Here is a 20,434-nt window from a genome sequence, read left to right as displayed (position 1 = left end):
TCTGTTATTAAAGTGGTAACAAATATAATTTTCAAGTCCAAAACACTCTACAGAACACATTATAAGAAAAAAATTGTAAAGTTAAATAAGGGTTCAAAAAACACTAATTTTCTAGTTTGTACCTATATAATGAAGAAAATATAGTAAGTTAATAAAAGAAACAAAGGAAGCAGTAGCACTTCCAATTTTGGACTGCTTCTTAGATACCAAGATGAAAAAAATTCATGCAAAACAGGTAGGTAAACCAATGTTCACAGCAGCATTATTTATAATTGGCAAGGTATGGAAGCAACCTAAGTGCCCATCAACAGATGAATGGATAAAGAAGATGTGGTATATACATATGTGTGTGTGTATACACACACACACACACACACACACTGCAATACCACTCAGCCATAAAAAAGAATGAAATTTTGCCATTTACAGCAACACAGATGGACTTGGAGGGCATTATGCTAAGTGAAATAAGTCAGACAGAGAAAGTGGAATCTAAAAAATAGAACAAACTAGTGAATAAAACAAAAAAGAAGCAGATTCACAGATACAGAGAATAAACTAGTTGTTACCAGTGGTGTGGGGGAAAAGGGGCAAAATTAGGGTAGTGGGGAAAAAAAGGGGGTATTATGGGATTATATGAAATCGTGTGTGAAACTTTTGAAAACTGTAAAGAACTACAGAATTTAAAGAATCTTTCATTCAATAAAAGAAAAACAAAAAACAATGTGCGTGCACACGCACACACACACACACAAACACACACACAAACCAGGTAGGTAAAGAAAGGTAAAGCAAACTCATCAATCACCCCTCCCCTCAAAATAAGGCTAGGTTGGTTTAATTCTAAGAAACAATGGCCAATTGGATATATTTACGTAACACTTTAATGCTTCTATAAATGACTAAACTCAAGAATTTAACACATTTTAAACGATTACAAATGTTTATCTTGAGCATCATAATTAAAGATAGAAAATATATTTCTGAGTAAACCCAGGATTTTCTCTACTAAAAATCTTTTAGGCTTAGGATTCCCTCTATTCACTGGAGAAGCAAAGAGTGATTTGGATCTGTTGTTAAGTGGCTATTTATGCCACAAGGAGAGCACCTAATGTTCTGGGTGCTTCCAAATTACACTCTTTACTACTAGAAGTTCATGGTTACTAACTGGCTTTCATTCTTCCAAGTTACTTTTACCCGATAACTTACTCATCTTCTATGTTTTTCCCGTTTGGGGTAGGACTTCTGTCTCTGTCAGCAAGCGGCAAAAAAAAAAATCCATGATGAGGTACAATGAAAGTTTCCTCCTATTAAACACTCCAAGCAAGACATTAGCCTCTAACTTCATGGAGGAAGAACTTTGCCCTTTCAAAAAGAACATTTTGTGGCCAGCTCAGGGATGTAAGTGTGGGAAAATCTCCAGAAGCAATTACAAAATTTAAAAAATACCCCTTCTTCCCTTTCTCTTGACAGACCATAAAGCCTTCTCTTGGGAAAGAGCACATGATTAGTATAGTATCCAACCCAAGTGCCTAAGTTAATATTTATGTAAAAAAAAAATACTGTACAAGAAACAGAATTGTGGGACTTCCCTGGTGGTGCAGTGATTAAGAATCCACCTGCCAATGCATCAAACACAGGTTCGATCCCTGGTCCGGGAAGATCCCACGTGCCACAGAGTAACTAAGCCTGTGCGCAACAACTACTGAACCTGCGCTCTAGAGCCCGTGAGCCACAACTACTGAGCCCGCGTGCCACATCTACTGAAGCCCGCACGCTCTAGGGCCCACGTGCTGCAACTACTGAGCCCACGTGCTGCAACTACTGAAGCCTGTGTGCCTAAGCCTGTGCTTGCAACAAGAGAAGCCACCACAATGAGAAGCCTGTGCACCACAACAAAGAGTAGCCCTTGCTCACTGCAACTAGAGAAAGCCCGCGCGCAGCAACAAAGACCAAATGCAGCCAAAAAAAAAAAAAAGAAAGAAACAGAATTGCTTAGAGATCATCTTTTATTATAACCAGAGCCCCACTACCAGATCAAGTTCATAGGTCTGCAATAGGAGACAAAGTTCTGACCCTGTGGAAATATAAATGACTTACTAATAAAGGAAAAATAAGAACAAGAGAAAAGAGATTGGTTCAAGATGGTGGAGTAGAAGGACGTGCGCTCACTCTCTCTTGCGAGAGCACTGGAATCACAACTAACTGCTGAACAATCATTGACAGGAAGACACTGGAACTCACCAAAAAAGATACCCCACATCCAAAGACAAAGGAGAAGCTGCAATGAGAAGGTAGGAGGGGTGCAATCACAGTAAAATCAAATCTTATAGCTGCTGGGTGGGTGACTCACAAACTGGAGAACACTTATACCACAGAAGTCCACCCACTGGAGTGAAGGTCCTGAGCCCCACATCAGGCTTCCCAACCTGGGGGTCCAGCAACAGGAGAAGGAATTCCTAGAGAGCCAGACTTCGAAGGCTAGAGGGATTTGATTGCAGGACTTCGACAGGACTGGGGGAAACAGAGACTCCACTCTTGGAGGACACACACAAAGTAGTGTGCGCATTGGGACCCAGGGGAAGGAGCAGTGACCCCATAGGAGACTGAACCAGACCTACCTGCTAGTGTTGGAGGGTCACCTGCAGAGGCAGGGGGTGGCTGTGGCTCACCATGGGGACAAGGACACTGGCAGCAGAAGTTCTGGGAAGTACTCCTTGGCATGAGCCCTCCCAGAGTCCGCCATTAGCCCCACCAAAGAGAAGCGCAGGCTCCAGGGCTGGGTCGCCTCAGGCCAAACAACCAACAAGGAGGGAACCCAGCCCCACCCATCAGCAGACAAGTGGATAACAGTTTTACTGAGCTCTGCTCAACAGAGCAACACCCAGCTCTACCCACCACGAGTCCCTTCCAATCAGGAAGCTTGCACAAGCCTCTCAGATAGCCTCATCCACTAGAGGACAGACAGCAGAAGCAAGAAAAACTACAATTCTGCAGCCTGTGGAAGGAAAACCACATTCACAGAAAGACAGACAAAATGAAAAGGCAGAGGACTTTGTACCAGATAAAGGAACAAGATAAAACCCCAGAAAAGCAACTAGATGAAGTGGAGATAAGCAACTTTCCAGAAAAAGAATTCAGAAATAATGATAGTGAAGATGATCTAGGACCTCGGAGAAAGAATGGAGGCAAAGATCAAGATGCAAGAAATGCTTAACAAAGACCTAGAAGAATTAAAGAACAAACACCTAGAAGAATTAAAGAGCAAACAAACAGAGATGAACAATACAATAACTGAAATGAAAAATACACTAGAAGGAATCAATAGCAGAATGACTGAGGCAGAAGAACAGATAAGTGACCTGGAAGACAGAATGGTGGAATTCACTGCTGTGGAACAGAATAAAGAAAAAAGAATGAAAAGAAATGAAGACAGCCTAAGAGACCTCTGGGACAACATTAAACACAACATTTGCCTTATAGGGGTCCCAGAAGGAGAAGAGAGAGAGAAAGGACCCGAGAAAATATTTGAAGAGATTATAGTCGAAAACTTCCCTAACATGGGAAAGGAAATAGCCACCCAAGTCCAGGAAGCGCAGAGAGTCTCAGGCAGGATAAACCCAAGGAGAAACATGCTGAGACACACAGTAATCAAATGGGAAAAAATTAAAGACAAAGAAAAATTACTGAAAGCAGCAAGGGAAAAATGACAAATAACATACAAGGGAACTCCCATAAGGTTAACAGCTGATTTCTCAGCAGAAACTCTACAAGCCAGAAGGGAGTGGCAGGACATATTTAAATACCTTTTTTCTAAAAAATATTTATTTATTTATTTTGGCTGTGTTGGGTCCTCATTTCTGTGCGAGGGCTCTCTCTAGTTGTGGCAGGCGGGGCCCACTCTTCATCGTGGTGCGCGGGCCTCTCGTTGCGGAGCACAGGCTCCAGACGCGCAGGCTCAGTAGTTGTGGCTCACGGGCCTAGTTGCTCCGCGGCATGTGGGATCTTCCCAGACCAGGGCTTGAACACGTGTCCCCTGCATTAGCAGGCAGATTCTCAACCACTGCGCCACCAGGGAAGCCCCAGGACATATTTAAAGTGATGAAAGGGAAGAACCTACAACCAAGATTACTCTACCCGGCAAGGATCTCATTCAGATTCGACGGAGAAATCAAAAGCTTTACAGACAAGCAAAAGCTAAGAGAATTCAGCACCACCAAACCAGCTCTACAACAAATGCTAAAGGAATTTCTCTAAGTGGGAAACACAAGAGAAGAAAAGGACCTACAAAAACAAATCCATAACAACTGAGAAAATGGTAACAGAAACATACATATCGATAATTACCTTACACGTGAATGGATTAATTGCTCCAACCAAAAGACACAGGCTTTCTGAATGGATACAAAAACAAGACCCATATATATGCTGTCTACAAGAGACCCAGTTCAGACCTAGGGACACATACAGACTGAAAAGTGAGGGGATAGAAAAAGATATTCCATGCAAATGGAAATCAAAAGATAGCTGGAGTAGCAACACTCGTATCAGATAAAATAGACTTTAAAATAAAGAATGTTACAAGAGACAAGGAAGGACACTACATAATGATGAAGGGATCAATCCAAGAAGAAGATATAACAGTTATAAATATATATGCACCCAACACAGGAGCACCTCTATATAAAAGGCAACTGCTAACAGCTATAAAAGAGGAAATCAACAGTAACACAATAATAGTGGAGGACTTTAACACCTCACTTACACCAATGGACAGATCATCCAAACAGAAAATTAATAAGGAAACGCAAGCTTTAAATGACACAATAGACCAAATAAATTTAATTGATATTTATAGGACATTCCATCCAAAAACAGCAGATTACACTTCCTTCTCAAGTGCACACAGAGCATTCTCCAGGACAGATCACATCTTGGGTCACAAATCAAGCCTCAGTAAATTTAAGAAAATTGAAATTATATCAAGCATCTTTTCCGACCATAACACTATGAGATTAGAAATCAATTACAGGGGAAAAAATGTAAAAAACACAAACACAAGGAGGCTAAACAATTCATTACTAAAAAACCAAGGGATCACTGAAGAAATCAAAGAGGAAATCAAAAAATACCTAGACAAAAATTACAACGAAAACACGATGATCCAAAAGCTATGGGATGCAGCAAAAGCAGTTCTAAGAGGGAAGTTTATAGCAATATAAGCCTACCTCAAGAAACAAGAAAAATCTCAAATAAACAACCTAACCGTACACCTAAGCAACTAGAGAAAGAAAAACAAACAAAACCCAAAGTTAGTAGAAGGAAAGAAATCATAAAGATCAGAGCAGAAATAAAGGAAATAGAAATGAAGAAAACAATAGCATAAATCAATGAAATAAAAGCTGGTTCTTTGAGAAGATAAAATTGATAAACCTTTAACCAGACTCATCAAGAAAAAAAAGGGAGAGGACTCAAGTCAATGAAGTTAGAAATGAAAAAGTAGAAATTACAACTGACACTGCGGAAATACAAAGGTTCATAAGAGATTACTATAAGTAACTCTATGCTAATAAAATGGACAACCTGGAAGAAATGGACAAATTCTTACAAAGGTATAACCTTCCTAGACTGAACCAGGAAGAAATAGAAAATATGAACAGACCAGTCACAAGTAATGAAATTGAAACTGTGATTAAAAATCTTCCAACAAAAGTCCAGGACCAGATGGTTTCACAGGTGAATTCTATTCAAACATTTAGAGAAGAGCTAACACCCATCCTTCTCAAACTCTTCCAAAAAACTGCAGAGGAAGGAACACTCCCAAACTCATTCTATGAGGCCACCATCACCCTGATACCAAAACCAGACAAAGATACTACAAAAAAAGAAAATTACAGACCAATATCACTGATGAATATGGATGCAAAAATCCTCAACAAAATACTAGCAAACAGAATCCAACAACACATTAAAAGGATCATACACCATGATCAAATGGGATTTATCCCAGGGATGCAAGGATTCTTCAATATATGCAAATCAATCAATGTGATACACCATACTAACAAATTGAAGAATAAAAACCATATGATCATCTCAATAGATGCAGAAACAGCTTTTGACAAAATTCAACACCCATTTATGATAAAAGCTCTCCAGGAAGTGGGCAAAGAGGGAACCTACCTCAACATAATAAAGGCCATATACGACAAACCCACAGGAAACATCATTCTCAATGGTGAAAAACTGAAAGCATTTCCTCTAAGATTAGGAACAAGACAAGGATGTCCACTCTCACCACTATTATACAACATAGTTTTGGAAGTCCTAGCCAATCAGAGAAGAAAAAGAAATAAAAGGAATACAAATTGGAAAAGAGGAAGTAAAACTGTCACTGCAGATGACATGATACTACACATAAAGAATCCTAAAGATGCCACCAGAAAACTACTAGAGCTAATCAATGAATTTGGTAAAGTTGCAGGATACAAAATTAATGCACAGAAATCTCTTGCATTTGTATACACTAACAACAAAAGATCAGAAAGAGAAATTAAGGAAACAATCCCATTCACCACTGTAACAAAAAGAATACAATACGTAGCAATAAACCTACCTAAAGAGGTAAAAGACCTGTACTCCAAAAACTATAAGACACTGATGAAAGAAATCAAAGGTGACACAAACAGATGGAGAGATATACCATGTTCTTGGATTGGAAGAATCAATATTGTGAAAATGACTATACTACCCAAAGCAATCTACAGATTCAATGCTGTCCCTATCAAATTACCAGTGGCATTTTTTACAGAATTAGAACAAAAAATCTTAAAATTTGTATGGAGACACAAAAAACCCCGAATAGCCAAAGCATTCTTGAGGGAAAAAAGTGGAGCTGGAGGAATCAGACTCCCTGACTTCATACTATACTACAAAGCTACAGTAATCAAGACAATATGGTACTGGCACAAGAACAGAAATATAGATCAATGGAACAGGATACAAAGCCCAGAGATAAACCCATGCACCTATGGTCAACTAATCTATGACAAAGGAGGCAAGGATATACAATGGAGAAAAGACAGTCTCTTCAATAAGTGGTGCTGGGAAAACTGGACAGCTACATGTAAAAGAATGAAATTAGAACACTCCCTAACACCATACACAAAAATAAACTCAAAATGGCTTAGAGACCTAAATATAAGACCAGACACTATAAAACTCTCAGAGGAAAGCATAGGAAGAACACTCTTTGACATAAATCACAGCAAGATCTTTTTTGATCCACCTCCTAGAGTAATGGAAATAAAAACAAAAATAAACAAATGGGACCTAATGAAACTTAAAAGCTTTTGCAAAGCAAAGGAAACGACAAACAAGACGAAAAGACAGCCCTCAGAATGGGAGAAAATATTTGCAATGAATCAACGGACAAAGGATTAATCTGCAAAATATATAAACAGCTCATGCAGCTCAATATTAAAAAAACAAACAACCCAATCCAAAAATGGGCAGAAGACCTAAATAGACATTTCTCCAAAGGAGACATACAGATGGCCAAGAGGCACATGAAAAGCTGCTCAACATCACTAATTATCAGAGAAATGCAAATCAAAACTACAATGAGGTATCACCTCACACCAGTTAGAATGGGCATCATCAGAAAATCTACAAACAACAAATGCTGGAGAGGGTGTGGAGAAAAGGCACCCCTCTTGCACTGTTGGTGGGAATGTAAATTGATACAGCCACTATGGAGAACAGTATGGAGGTTCCTTAAGAAAGTAAAAGTAGAATTACCATATAACCCAGCAATCCCACTACTGGGCATTTACCCAGAGAAAACCATATTCCAAAAAGATACATGCACCCCAATGTTCATTGCAGCACTATTTACAATAGCCAGGTCATGGAAGCAACCTAAATGCCCATCGACAGATGAATGGATAAAGAAGATGTACTACATATATACAATGGAATATTACTCAGCCATAAAAAGGAACGAAACTGGGTCATTTGTAGAGACGTGGATGGATCTAGAGACTGTCACACAGAGTGAAGTAAGTCAGAAAGAGAAAAACAAATATCATATATTAACGCATATATGTGGAATCTAGAAAAATGGTACAGATGAACCGGTTTGCAGGGCAGAAATAGAGATACAGATGTAGAGAACAAACATATGGACACCAAGGGGGGGAGAACAGCGGAAGTGGTGGTGGTGGTGGGATGAATTGGAAGATTGGGATTGACATATATACACTAATATGTATAAAATAGATAACTAATAAGAACCTGCTATATAAAAAAATTAATTAAATAAAATTCAAAAATTCAAAAAAAAAAAAAGAACGAGAGAAAAGATAAATACTGCACTAGCTGTACTAGGTCATAAGACCATTAAAGAACTATTGGAAAGGCTGTAGAATGTACGATGAGAGATAACAGAGTTATAAAAGTTGAGGAAAAGAATATACAAACATATTTAATTATTTGCAGCTTCAAAGCAGAACACATCTCAGTTATATAGGAGTTCAAAAGAAATACAACTCAGGGACTTCCCTGGTGGCGCAGGGGTTAAGAATCCGTTTGCCAATGCATCGAACATGGGTTCGAACTCTGGTCTGGGAAGATCCCACATGCCGCGGAGCAACTAAGCCCGTGCGCCACAACTCTTGAGCCTGGGCTCTAGAGCCAGCAGCCACAACTGCTGAGGCCCGTGCGCCTAGAGCCCGTGCTCCGCAATGAGAAGCCACCGCAATGAGAAGCCTGCCTGCGGCAAAGGAGAGTGGCCCCCGCTCGCCGCAGCTAGAGAAAGCCCGTGTGCAGCAACAAAGACCCAACGCAGCCAAAAATAAAAATAAAATAAATAATTAAATTTATTTTAAAAAAGTAGCATCTTCTATCCATAATAAGGCAAAAACTGGAAACTTCTCAAATCCCCAACAACAGTAGAATGGATAAGCATGTTGTGATATATTCAAACACTGGTGTATTCAGCAGGAGTTGGCAAATTTTTCCTATAAAGGGCAGACAGTAAGTATTTTAGGCTTTGCCAACCATCCCGTCTCTATTGCAACTACTTAATGCTGCCCTTGTAAAGCAAAAGCAACCATACACTTTATTATGGACACTGAAACTTGAATTTCATATAATTTTCATGTGCCACAAAAAATTCTTTTTCTTAAACCATTAAAAAAAGTAGAAACTATTCTTAGCTCACTGGCTGTACAAAAAGAGGCAGGGGACCAGATTTAGCCTATGGGGCATAGTTTACTGACCCCTCCTCTACAGCAATAAGAATGAATGACTCTACAACTATATGCAATAATACTGAATCTCATAAACATGGTGAGTGAAAGAAACCAGACACAAGAGTATGTACTATAAGATTCCATTTATATAAAGTTCACAAACAGGCAAAACTAAACTATGGTATTACAAGTTAGGAAAGTGCTTCCCTTGGAGGTGGGTGCCTAGTGACAGGAAGAGGGCATAAGGAGGGCTCCAGAGTACTAGTAGTATTTGGTTTCTTGATCAGGGTGCTGGTTATATGGGTATGTTCAGTTTGTGAAAATTCATTAAGCTGCACACATGTGATTTGTGTACGTTTCTTTATGTATGCTATATTCAATTAAGAAGTATCTGAAAATAAAATTTAAGTGTTCTTTCTAGGGAACTAGCTGAAAAGCCAGAAAAGATACAAAGCTCCACTGACTTTAGGGACAGATAATTAAAGAGATCTAAAGAAGAGTACATCTCATGTATGATATATGTATAGGAGTGGAATCCTCAATAGAAAAATTAAGTCACTTTATATCTCTATACCAAGAAATTTATTACATACCAAGCAAATCTGGAAGGTAAAAAAATAACATACTAGGAGATTTTGTTCTAAACATGAAATTTATATAAAATTAATATGTTAACATCTATCACCTTGATTTTAAGTAAAATCTAGTGGTTTTCTTAAAAGAAAATCAAAGATACTAATGATTTAAGATTCATTATCCCAGGGAAGTGTCTGTCATTGACTTTAATGGATTTAAAAAGGTTATTAGAGGTGAAGGGGAGGAAGTACGTAAAAAATGAATACATTTTCTGCCACCATTCCTTTATGCACATATTCTTGTTTACTGTCAGGAAATCACAGCCCCCCTTCAGTGTAAGGTTCAGGAGGCAGGAAAATTGTCAGTTTGGTTCATTCATATTTCCAGTGCCAGGCACAGGACCTGGCACATAGCAGGTACTCAATAAATGTTTGTTTGAATAAACAAACATATTTTAAATAAATGATAAATGATTTGTAAATGTTTGATTATTTCTTACGTAATATATGCTCAGGAAAAACAAAACAGAAATTTAAGGATTTCATAAATGGTAGCTTCTTTGTACAGAAAGAGGTCTATAGGGACTTCCCTGGTGGTCCAGTGGTAAAGAATCCACCTTCCAATGCAGGGGACGCGGGTTCGATCCCTGGTCAGGGAACTAAGATCCCACATGCCACGGGGAAACTAAGCCCGTGCGCCACAACTACTGAGCTCGTGTGCCTCAACTACAGAGCCCACACGCTCTGGACCCCGCACGCCACAATTAGAGAGAATCCTGCATGCTGCAATGAAGAGCCCGCACGTGGCAACGAAGATCCCACGTGCCGCAACTAAGACCCGTCACAGCCGAAAGGAAGGAAGGAAGGGAGGGAGGGAGGAAGGAAGGAAGGAAGGGAGGAAGGAAGGAAGAACTCTATAGAAAACTGTGGAAGAAATCAGATGACATGACAGAGAACAGTATCTTTCAGAGATAATCCCATACTGGCATATAAAAACATTAAATTTAATCATATATACAGCACACATAACACAACCCATACCAAAATTTCTACAATTTAGTATCATATGGCTTTTTTTTTTTAAAAAGGAACTAGTTGAAACATAAATTTTTATTAAAGATGAACCATAATGGAAGTTAAAATTTATAAAAATTACATTCTAAGTTAAAACAAAGCCAAAAAAAGTAGGTGTTTTATTATGACCAAAACCCCCTGACTTTTTATATTTCTGTAGTTTATAAGGATTATAAATTAGGATCCATTCTAGCAGAACACATTATTTATGCCTTTCTTAAGGAATTTACCATATAATACAGGATTCTTTAAGACATGGACTATCACATTCACCTTTGTGTACAGAGCAGGGTATAGCACATTAGGGACTCAATAAATACAGTTGTCCCTTGGTGTCCACAGATCACAGATGCTCAAGTCTCTTATATGAAATGGCATAGTACAGTTGTCCTTCTGTATCCTCTGATGCAGAAGCCATGAATAAGCAGGACTGACTGTATTTGAGAGGTAAATCAAAGATAGAAATTTTCTTTAAAAATCCTACCCAGGAACTCCTTCAACCCAAGTCAAGTTTTCAGACCTAGAATAGCTGCTTTGAGATAGGAGAACCAAAAAAAGGTCTTCAGTTAATATGCATTTTACTCTAAACGAAGAAAGAAAGGAAAAAAACTTACAGAACACCTCATTACAGGTCATTTGAGCCTATTCACATAGTCTGCAAATTCTAGCTGGTAATCTGCAGTTGCTGCTTTATCATGTGATGTTCAGTGACATAAAAAACATACCATCAAACAGTTGTTTGCCAATCCTTCAGAGAAGTAGGAATACATCTCATGAGTTATTATCTTAATTCCCAAAAGTGAGGGAGGGGCAAGATAGGGGTTGGGGATTAATAGGTACAAACTATTATGTACAAAATAAATAAGTTACAGGATATATTGTACAACACAGGGAATATAGCCAATATTTTATAATAACTATAGAGTATAATCTTTAAAAATTGTGAATCACCATGTTGTACACCTGTAACATATAATACTGTACATCAACTATATCTCAGTTAAAAATATATTATAAAAATTAAATTAAATTTTAAAAAATCATCAATGAAATTAGCAAAATTTACTTACACAAAACCTAAAGAACTATAGCAAAAGGAATCTGTTTACAGAGCTTTACGTTTTCCAGAAAATGATATTACTAAATTCAAAATATCAAACCAAATATTTAGACTTCTTTTGGATAAGAAATTCTTATTGTTGAGTAGCCAACTTTGTTTTCTGAACTAGAACAATTCAAGAGAAAGAACATTTTAAACATTACGTTGCTTCCAGCATATCTTATCAGTGTTACTAGCAAGCCAATATTCTACTGCCATCTAAAGTAGAAAAAGAGAATTACTGCTTATAGTTAAGAGAAGACAAATTAATCCTGAAAATATGACAGAATAAGTCAAATGTTTTCAGTCTCTCCTATTCATGTCTCCTGATCTAAACATGTTAAGACCAGATATTTTGCATCCATTTTTTATACTCAAGTTAATTTCTTATTACTTAATATTTACTGTCCAAAACGTATACGGGTGAAGTTCGTTCTTAAACTGACTTAAGTATCAAAAAGATACTGATTTACATACTTTTCTTCATTTGTAAAGAAAGGCCAATACCAGATTTTAAAATATCTTACACAGTAAAATCTTTTAACATTATATAATAAATCCAAAAACCCTACTGCAGAGACAAGAAAGCTCAATATTTAAAAGCTTTATGGCTTTTTCACAACTGGCTTTTTCACTGCATATATGCCACAAGATAAATTTCAAAAGAGAAGCTAGTAAAACCGTTCTTTGACAACAATAACAAAATCACTAATGGGCAGTGACCTCGAGTCATTTTGTAAACTTGATACCAAATTCACTTTTAAGCCTTTGCTTTTACCATAAATACTTTCCACAAAAGTTTCCAGGTTATTGGGGTTTCCCTGGTGGCGCACTGGTTAAGAATCCGCCTGACAATGCAGGGGACATGGGTTCGAGCCCTGGTCCGGGAAGATCCCAGATGCCGTGGTGCAACTAAGCCCGTGCACCACAACTACTGAGCCTGCACTCTAGAGCCTACGAGCCACAACTACTGAAGCCTGTGCCACAACTACTGAAGCCCACATGGCCTAGAGCCCTCGCGCTGCAACTACTGAGCCCACGCGCCAAAACTACTGAAGCCCACGCGCTCTAGGGCCCGTGTGCCGCAACTACTGAGCCAGTGTGCTGCAACTACTGAAACCTGCATGCCTAGAGCCTGTGCTCCACAATAAGAGAAGCCACCGCAATGAGATGCCCGCTCACCGCAACGAAGAGTAGCCCACGCTCACCGCCACTAGAGAAAGCCTGTGCGCAGCAGCGAAGACCCAATGCAGCCAAAAGAAAAAAATACGTATTCAAAAAAAGTCAAATTTTTTAAAAGCCAAATGCAGAAAATTATGTATTGTATGCTCTCCCTTGTATTTTAAAAAAGAGAGGAGAGGCTGGTGGTGATGGGGTTCTGGACTTTCTACCCGAAATTATGGCACCTTGGCATACTGAATATCTTAAGGTGAAGTAATTTAAGAAAAGGAAGAGGAGGAAAGTCACCCTGACCTCCTCACCAACCCTTTTCCTCAAAACAGGTCATAAAACCCTCACGTGAGAGGTGCCCTCACTATACCCAGAGGAATGGAACGTCCATTCTTATCTCACAAAACAAAGGAATGCCAAGAAGAAGCCTACAAACAGGCCTTGCTAAATTCCCTCAGTTTACTACAATTACCTCATACTCCCTTAACCTATCCTATTTCTCCATGAACTGTCCACTCGTCATCAAACATATCATAAAATACTCAGGTCTGTTTCTTTGGGTTTTCATTTCCTTATGAAGGCTCCCTTGTCACATAAAACTTATATTAAACAAATTTGGACACTTCTCGGGGTTTCCCTGGTGGCACAGTGGTTAAGAATCTGCCTGCCAATGCAGGGCACATGGGTTCGATCCCTGGTCTGGGAAGATCCCACACACTGTGGAGCAACTAAGCCCGTGTGCCACAACTACTGAGCCTGTGCTCTAGAGCCCGCGAGCCACAACTACTGAAGCCTGTGCACCTAGAGCCTGTGTTCCACAACCAGAGAAGCCACCGCAATGAGAAGCCCGCGCACTGCAACAAAGAGTAGCCCCTGCTCACCGCAACTAGAGAAAGCCTGCGCGCCAGCAACGAGGACCCAATGCAGCCAAAAGTAAGATAAATAAATTTCTTTAAAAAGGAAAAAAAAAGTATAGAGGGAAAGAAAAATGGAAAAATTAACATTTGATTGACAGAACTGAATAAAGAATTATATCAACAATAGACCAAAAAAATTCAATAGAAATTTCATCAAAAATTTTTGTTTAGGGACTTCCCTGGTGGTCCAGTGGGTAAGACTCTGCGCTCCCAATACAGGGGCCCGGGTTCGATCCCTGGTCGGGGAACTAGATCCCGCATGCATGTCACAACTAAGACCCGGCAGAGCCTAAATAAATAAATAAATATTAAAAAATTTTTTTTTGTTTAACATGAGATTTCAGTGATGAAATATAACATCATCACCAACAGAGGGCAGTAGTGAATACAGAACATAAGTGTACAAACTGTGATCCAGCTTCATAGTTAAAGATCTTTCTCTAGAATTCTAGCAAACTAGAATTAAGGAGCATACCCGCGAGGTTAACAGCAGGAGCAAGAAATAGAGAGTATGCAAACACATATCTATGAGAAGTTGAAATTCCAAATGTGAGCAAAAAAAAAAATTAGATAAAAACAGCAGAATAGGACTTCCCTGGTGGACCAGTGCATAAGACTCCCAGCTCCCAATGCAGGGGGCCTGGGTTCAATCCCTGGTTGGGGAATTAGATCCCACATGCATGCCGCAACTAAAAAGATCCCACATGCCACAACTAAAGATCCTTCATGCCGCAGCTAAAGATCCCCCATGCCGTGATCCCGCAACTAAAGATCACGTGTGCCCCAACTAAAACCTGGCACAGCCAAAATAAATAAATAAATAAATATTTTTTTTAAAAAAAGGCAGAGTATTTATATAGGATGTCATTTCCCTAACTAAACACACCACTCTCAATTCACTGATTTCACTGCTTCACAGGAGATACCAAAAAATAAAACTAAATCAAGTGAACAGTCAGCTTCACGTATCTACAAGCAGATGAAGGGTTTGTCCTTTTGTGATCAACAGGCAAAGCTACAGAGGGTCAATGTCCCAGCCAAGTAGGGTAGAAAAGCTCCAGTTCAAGTGGAAAACAGGGACCAGTACAAATGTGAGCAATCAGTACACTACACCCGGGCAAGGAACGTGAAGATTAGAGGGAAAGGCTACAGCTCAGGAAGCACCTGAACTTGAAACACAGGCTATGAATAAATGAATGCATGCAGCTGACAATAAGGAGATTATTAATGTGTACCCACTGCCCATTCCCTGCTGGGAGTTACACATCCCTCCTTTCCTTTCCTCCTATCCCTGTTGTCCCTTTTCATTTTCACTCTCTTTACAGAACTTGATGTTCTATAGATGATTGAAAGGTATGGCCACCAAATGACAATTGAGGTACTACTCCATTTTTATCCTCAGTTTTTTCCCTCTGCTTAGACGCCTACATTTTTTTCTTTAGTATTTTTCCTCACTGCTTTTATTCTAGCCTGCATGTTGAATTTAAGATTGTTGAGACTCCACAGACAAAAGAAAAAACTGTTTTGACCTGTGCTCTCATCAATATGTAAAAACATATAATCTGCTCACTTCATACTCATTAGTATGACTACTATCAAAACACACACACACACACACACAGAAAATAACTGGTAAGGATGTGAAGAAATTGGAATTCTTGTACACTGTTGGTGGGAATGTAAAATGACACAGCTGCTGTTGAAAACAAAATGGCAGTTCCTCAAAAAATTAAAAACAGAATTACTATATGATCCAGCAATCCCACTTCTGGGTATATACCCCAAAGAATTGAAAGCAGGGTTTCAAAGCAGTATTTGTACACCCACGTTCATAGCAACATTATTCACAATAGCTAAAACAAGGAAGCAACCTAAGTGTCCACTGACAGGTGAATGGATAAGCAAAATGTGGTATATACATACAATGGACTATTATTCAGCCTTTAAAAGTAAGGAATTTCTGACATATACCACAACATGGATGAGCCTTAAAGACATTATGCTGAATGAAATAAGACAGTCACAATAAAGACATATACTGTATGATTCCACTTATATGAGATACTTAGAGTAGTCAAAATCATAGAGACAGAAAGTAGAATGGTGGGGGCTGGTGGGGGGTGTGGGAGTGGTTTATAGGGAGTCATTGTTTAATGGTACAGAGTTTCAGTTTTACAAGATGAAAAGAGTTACAGATACAGATGGTTGTGATGGATGCACAACATTATGAATGTATTTAATACCAATGAACTGTATACTTTAAAATGGTTAAGGAGATAAATTTTACGTTTTATGTATTTTACCAAAATTTTTTAAATTGAAGGGGAAAAAAAATACCCTGCTAAAAATGCAGGAGTAAAGGTTAGTAGGAATAAAAAAGTTGTTTCACTTTTTCTTGCCTCCTACACCAATACTCCACATTGGGTATGGCCATGCATTGGTCAAATTGGGCTATTCACCATTTCTTGAAGCTGCTCCACATTTTCCTGCCCCACCTCAGCTACTTTCTTAGCCTAAATGCCCTATGTGGTTGCCCTGCATTTCAGTCTAAAATACTCTACACGTTCTTCAAGAGCAACAAAAATGGGGCTTCCCTCGTGGCGCAGCGGTTAAGAATCCGCCTGCCAATGCAGGGGACACGGGTTCGAGCCCTGGTCCGGGAAGATCCCACATATCGCACAGCAACTAAGCCCGTGCGCCACAACTACTGAGCCTGCGCACCACAAATACTGAAGCCCACGCGCCTAGAGCCCGTGCTCCGCAACAAGAGAAGCCACCGCAGCGAGAAGCCCGCGCACCGCAACGAAGAGTAGCCCCCGCTCGCCGCAACTAGAGAAAGCCTGTGCGCAGCAACATAGACCCAACGCAGCCTTAAATAAATAATTAATTATTTGGGGAAAAAAACCAACAAAAATGGCATCTCCAAGAAATCTGCCAGAAGGAACTAATATCGCTTTTCTGTCCACAGTAGTCCACTCAGACCTCTATTTCCAAATACTACAGCATCCTTGCATCATGTTTATTTGTGTATGTTCTCTTTTATTGCAGCTAGACATTCCATCTCTGCTCAAAGCCTTTTTGTTTAAAAATCATGTTTGCTTTTTATGTTTCCATAAGAATTAGAGAGATGTTTTATCCCTCTGTGTTGCTTATAAGGTAAATGAAGATTGGAACTAGATGTTATCTTGAGCCCATAGTTTCAGCCCTAAGTCAAACAATCAAAGGCTATTTCCCTTGGTACCTCAGACCAATCAGCTGTGCAGAGGCTGTGCTGCCAGGCACAGGCAAATCTTCTATTCTACTCCCAATATCAAAAGAACCATGCTACTCAAAAACCACTCAGAAAACTTAAGTATTCTAGCCTCAGGCAGAGGACTAAAAATAGTGAGAGCAAGACCTAGATATTATTTAGCAATGTATTTTAAAGAAAATAAGAGAGAGAGTTTCTAGACAATCTTTTCTCACAGTATACTGCAATTTTTATCTCATAACAAAACAAAAGAATCAAAATACGGGCCACCTAGAGAGAAGTAGCCCCCAATATTTAGAAATCCTAAGACATTGCCTACACAAGTGCTGTTCTTACTTTTTGGCCTGCAGTCCCTTATCCTCATCCCCTGTAGGCCTAACAAACACTTCAGAAACTCAGGTAAGATGTCAAATTCTCTAGGAAACCTTTTCTGACCACTCAAAGAGTAATATTTGATAGAAATACAAGGTATTCACTAGTGATTTATGATATCAACTAAAATTATTTAGAATGTCTAGAATCACATATGAGATATTACTCCTTACATTTCTATGAGACAATCCATTTACTTTCTGTGAAATAATTGCTTTGCTTTTTTTTTCCAGATTCAAATCCTCTAAGCAAAAGCAGTTTTAAAAAAAGAAACATAGGGGACTTCCCTGGCGGTCCAGTGGTTAAGACTTCACCTTCTAATGCAGGGGGTGAGGGTTCAATCCCTGGTTGGGGAGCTAAGATCCCACATGCCTCATGGCCAAAAAACCGAAACATAAAACAGAAGCAATATTGTAACAAATTCATAACCATAATTCAAAAAGAGACATGTACTACAATGTTCATTGCAGCACTATTTACAATAGCCAGGACATGGAAGCAACCTAAGTGTCCACTGATGGATGAATGGATAAAGTAGATGTGGCGCATATATACAATGGAATATTACTCAGCCATAAAAAAGAAATGAAACTGAGTTATTTGTAGTGAGGTGGATGGACCTAGAGTCTGTCATACAGAGTGAAGCAAGTCAGAAAGAGAAAAACAAATACTGTATGCTAACATATATATGGAATCTAAAAAAAAATGGTTTTGATGAACCTAGGGGCAGGACAGGAATAAAGACGCAGATGTAGAGAATGGACTTGAGGACTAGGGGGTGGCGGGGCTGGGGGGAAGGGGAAGCTGGGACGAAGTGAGAGAGTGGCATGGACATATATACACTACCAAATGTAAAATAGCTAGTGGGAAGCAGCCGCATAGCACAGGGAGATCAGCTTGGTGCTTTGTGACCACCTAGAGGGGTGGAATAGGGAGGGTGGGAGGGAGGTTCAAGAGGGAGGGGATACGGGGGTATATGTATACATATAGCTGATTCACTTTGTTATACAGCAGAAACTAACACAGCATTGTAAAGCAATTATACTCCAATAAAGATGTAAATATATATATAGCAACAAATTCAATAAAGACTTTAAAAATGGTCCATAACAAAAAAATCTTTAAAAAAAAAACATAACTGCCTTTTTAAGGTATAATAAGCAGTTTTGAAACACAGTAACTGCAAAAGGATAACAGATGAAATTTCAACACTGACTTTAATCAAAGTGGAACGTTTAGGCTAAATGCTTAGACTCCTTGAGCCTGTTTCCTAATCTTTAAAATGGGTGTAACACCACCTAAGGTTTTTGCAAGAAACAAAGTAAATAAAATATAACATGTCTAACAGAGTTCCTAACACATAGGAGGCCCACAAAAATAATTTTTACAGATTATCTCTAGAGTACACTTAATTACTAGATTCAGTCCTATCACTAGTTCTTAGTCTAAACCAGTGTTGTCCAACATGGTAGCCATTAGCCACAAGTGATTGTTGAGCACTTGGAATGTGACTAGTCCAAACTGACATGTGCTTTAAGTGTAAAATACTCACCAGATTTCAAAGACTTAGTGAAAAAAATAATATAAAACATCTCATTAATATTTTGTATGTTGATTACATGTGAAGAGATAATACTTTGGATATACTAGGTTAAACAAAATGTTAAAATTAATTTCACTTTTTTCTTTTTACTTTTTTAATGTGGCTACTAGAAATTGTAAAATTACATGTTTGGCTCTCATTACATTTCTATTGGACAGGCTGAGCTACGCTTTGACTTCAAGCTGGTGAACGTGCTCTCTTAACCATACAGTGGACTGCTTGACAGGGGTTCACTCCGGCTAACCCACCCCTTATCCCGACATACACATGATCACTTTAGCATTCTTGAACACTTCCACGGCCAGGGAAAGCTGATAGCTTGATCGCTCTTAATTTTAAGAAGTATGGAGCGCACAGATCCGCCGAGGCAACTAGAAATCGTGACCTACACAGGAGAGAAGTGTCTAGAGGCAAAACCCAAGAGTTTTCTCCGGTGGGTGTCGGTCAGCACTGCTGCGGGGAGCCCTAAGAAAGTGAGAAAAGGGACAGAGCGAGTGCAGGGGATCTGAAGGAGCGTAATGTGGAGCCCCTGGAGTGGAGGTCTGAGGAGGGAAGCCTTTCAGCTTCTGGGGGGACGAGTCGGAGGGCGGCGGGGAAGAGATTCGGCTCCGCGGCGGAGGCTGTAGGGAGTACCGGTACCTTAAGAATCCCCTTCATCTTCGCCATAAAGGGGCGGAACTCCTCAGGTGGCACCTCCGGATAGAGCTGGCTCCGCAGCACCTCCTCCGTGATGCCCGGGTGCCCATGGAAAGCGTCCTGAGCCAGGCCGCTCAGCAACCCGCTCAGCGGCTTAGAGCCCTCAAGCTCGCCCGCCATAGTTGGCGGAAGCCCCGCCCCCCAACAGCTGAGCGTGGCCCTGCCACGGCAGCCGATATGGGCCTAAACAGCTGGACAAAGGCGCGAGAGGAAAGCGGCGGCGGAGTTCCAGCAGGGGTCGGTGTTGGCCCCTCCCAGCTCAGCAAAACCCAACCCTTCGGTTTGCCACCGCGGAGCTATCAATCCATTAAGTTCCAGACCGCTCACTTTGCATCCGCTGATTTCCTTCATCATTCCAGGGGCTTGTCGAAGAAAAAATTGCTCAGTGGAGATTACCTTAGATGGAGTAGCATCCTATGCGGGT

The 20,434-nt window shown here is 39.7% G+C and overlaps 1 protein-coding gene across 1 annotated transcript in view; it reads right to left on the bottom strand.

Annotated features, from left to right (window-relative positions):
* Positions 1–20,146, bottom strand: part of COMMD1 (copper metabolism domain containing 1) — a 137,879-nt gene extending 117,733 nt beyond the window's left edge. The window contains exon 1 of the mRNA XM_061210656.1: positions 19,954–20,146. Coding sequence (XP_061066639.1) covers positions 19,954–20,130 — 177 coding nt within the window. The 5' untranslated portion in view covers positions 20,131–20,146. The remainder of the gene's footprint in view (positions 1–19,953) is intronic.
* Between the last annotated feature and the right edge of the window lie 288 nt (positions 20,147–20,434).

The sequence above is a fragment of the Eubalaena glacialis genome, chromosome 14, assembly GCF_028564815.1.
Source record: "Eubalaena glacialis isolate mEubGla1 chromosome 14, mEubGla1.1.hap2.+ XY, whole genome shotgun sequence".
In the NCBI taxonomy this organism is placed as follows: Eukaryota; Metazoa; Chordata; class Mammalia; order Artiodactyla; family Balaenidae; genus Eubalaena; species Eubalaena glacialis.
This window is presented reverse-complemented; position numbering and strand designations above follow the sequence as displayed.